Source organism: Ixodes scapularis, unplaced genomic scaffold (genome assembly GCF_016920785.2).
Source record: "Ixodes scapularis isolate PalLabHiFi unplaced genomic scaffold, ASM1692078v2 PGA_scaffold5__190_contigs__length_132052651, whole genome shotgun sequence".
Taxonomy (NCBI): domain Eukaryota; kingdom Metazoa; phylum Arthropoda; class Arachnida; order Ixodida; family Ixodidae; genus Ixodes; species Ixodes scapularis.
The window spans coordinates 64,770,124-64,772,613 of record NW_024609880.1 but is presented as its reverse complement, the minus strand read 5'-3'; the positions used below and the strand labels follow the sequence as shown (position 1 = coordinate 64,772,613).

At 48.4% G+C, this 2,490-nt stretch overlaps 1 protein-coding gene across 1 annotated transcript; it reads right to left on the bottom strand.

Annotated features, from left to right (window-relative positions):
- Nucleotides 1–247: 247 nt before the first annotated feature.
- On the bottom strand, nt 248–1,565 carry LOC120847347. Its single transcript, XM_040219057.1, has 2 exons — nt 436–1,565; nt 248–284 (listed from the first exon to the last, which is right to left on the bottom strand). The coding sequence occupies exons 1-2, from the start codon at nt 1,563–1,565 to the stop codon at nt 248–250; spliced, it is 1,167 nt and encodes a 388-aa protein (XP_040074991.1).
- Between the last annotated feature and the right edge of the window lie 925 nt (nt 1,566–2,490).

Genomic DNA, 2,490 nt, shown 5'->3' with positions numbered 1-2,490 from the left:
TGAAGGTACGCTTCGGAGAGATCCAACTTCGTGAATCGATTGCCTCCGTTGAGCTTGGCAAACAGTTCTTCAGGTCGTGGTAGAGGATACTGGGCGATGTCCAGTTGAGGATTTACGGTGACGCTGAAGTCTCCGCAAACGCGGACTGAACCGTCAGCTTTGGGGACTACCACGATTGGCGTTGCCCATCTGGATACTTCAACTGGGGAAATAACCTTGTTGTTGATCTGTTTCTGCAGATCCTTTTCTACCGCCGCACGTGTCGCAAACGGAATAGGTCTCGGCTTGAAGAAGCGTGGTGTTGCCTCAGGCTTGAACTGTAGCTGAACCTTCAGCTTCGTGCAGCAGCCAAGACTGTCGGTGAACACGCGCGAGAATCGCGTGAGCATTGATTCCAGCTTAGCGCGTGTAGTCAGTTCAATGGATCTAACAAACAATCGGTTCAGGTCGATCTTGAGCGCATCAATCCACGTTCTTCCAAGCAAGTCGGTGTGTCTCTTCTCTGTCACCACGGCTTCCAACGCAGAGGTCTGTTGGCCTAGTGTGACGTTGAGAACGCACTGTCCCTTGAGAGGAATTGCCTGGTTATTGAAACAACACAGGTTGCACTCACTTTTCTTGAGTGGCGGGCATCCGAGCTTCTCCCAGGTGTCGATGTTCAGTAGTGTCAGCTTGGAACCGGTGTCAACTTGCAGATCAACGGGGATTCCTTGGACGAGACAGGTGACAAATTCGCCGTCTCTATCGCGAGTAGCGAAAACGTTCGTGACGGTTTTGACGTCCCGTTTCCGGTTTCCTCGTTGTTTGTTGCGGTCGCTGGAGTGGCACATCTTTGCAATATGGCCTTTCTTGCCGCAGCTGTTGCAGGATTCATTCCGATAGCGACAAGTAGACTCTACGTGGTTGCTGTTGCCACACCGGAAACACTTGGCTGGGGTAGAAGCAGGATGCTTTACTTTGTCGACGTGCAGCGCATTTTGGTCAGGACGATTCAATTGGAGGGACTCCGTTTCAGCCCTGAGATAAGACTCGGCCAGCCGCAGCGCAGTGTCTAGCGTTAAGTCCTTCTCCATTACCAAACGTGCCCGGATGCGGGAATCGTGAAGGCCAACAATGAATGCCGTCAAGAGTGAACAGTTCCTGGCGTTTGTCTCCGTCTCATATTCGCAAGTTGCAATAATGGACCGTAATCTTGCGAGGAATTCCTTTACGTTCTCCGATTCCTCTTGACGCGCCGAAAATAGCTTGGCTCGCTCGAACTCCTTGAATTTCCTCGGAGCGAAGTGATCCTGGAGCCGTGTAACCAGGTCTTGATACGTCAGCTCGGAGAAATTCTGAGGCTGAACCAGGGTGTACAGCAGCTGAAACGTCGTCGATCCAAGTGAAGCTATCAATAAATTTTTCTTGTCGACGTCGGCGGTTATCTTCGCAACGTCCAAGCAAGCTTGAAATCTTATCTGATAGAGCTTCCACTCTTCCTTGTCGGAGTCGAACGTCCCAGGGCCATGGAAGCGGTGGGTGCTGCTGTCTCCCACGTCTCGGCCGTTGGAGCTGCTGCTAGTCATCAGGGGTTCTTGGTTTTCGTCGCCAATGTTGTAACCTGGTTCAGGTGGCAAATATATTTATTTCGAGGAGCCGAAACTAAGCAGGTCCGGCCGCCAGGACATACGGTGCCGAACGCCCGAGCTGCCAGCCACGCGAGCCCGTGCACCTGGCTTGATGGTCCCTTCGATGATGATAGCAGGCTGTCTGCTACAGATTTAATCCCAGACACTTCGTACTAAACATATTTCATCCCAAAACGTTTCATCTAAAGACATGTCATTTCAGATAATGCAGTAAACGAACACCCCCTCTCTCTCTTTATCTCTGGAGCGTTGATTAGAATATCTGTCGTCATGCTATGTCCCAAGACAGATTTAATCCCAGACACTTCGTACTAAACATATTTCATCCCAAAACGTTTCATCTCAAGACATGTCATTTCAGAAAATGCATTAAACGAACCCCCCTCTCTCTATCTCTCTGGAGCGTTGATTAGAATATCTGTCGTCATGCTATGTCCAAAGACAGATTTAATCCCAGACACTTCGTACTAAACATATTTCATCCCAAAACGTTTCATCTCAAGACATATCATTTCAGAAAATGCATTAAACGAACCCCCCTCTCTCTCTCTCTATCTCTGGAGCGTTGATTAGAATATCTGTCGTCATGCTATGTCCCAAGACAGATTTAATCCCAGACACTTCGTACTAAACATATTTCATCCCAAAACGTTTCATCTCAAGACATGTCATTTCAGATAATGCTGTAAACTCTCTCTCTCTGGAGCGTTGATTAGAATATCTGTCGTCATGCTATGTCCCAAGACAGATTTAATCCCAGACACTTCGTACTAAACATATTTCATCCCAAAACGTTTCATCTCAAGACATGTCATTTCAGAAAATGCATTAAACGAACCCCCCTCTCTCTCTCTCTATCTCT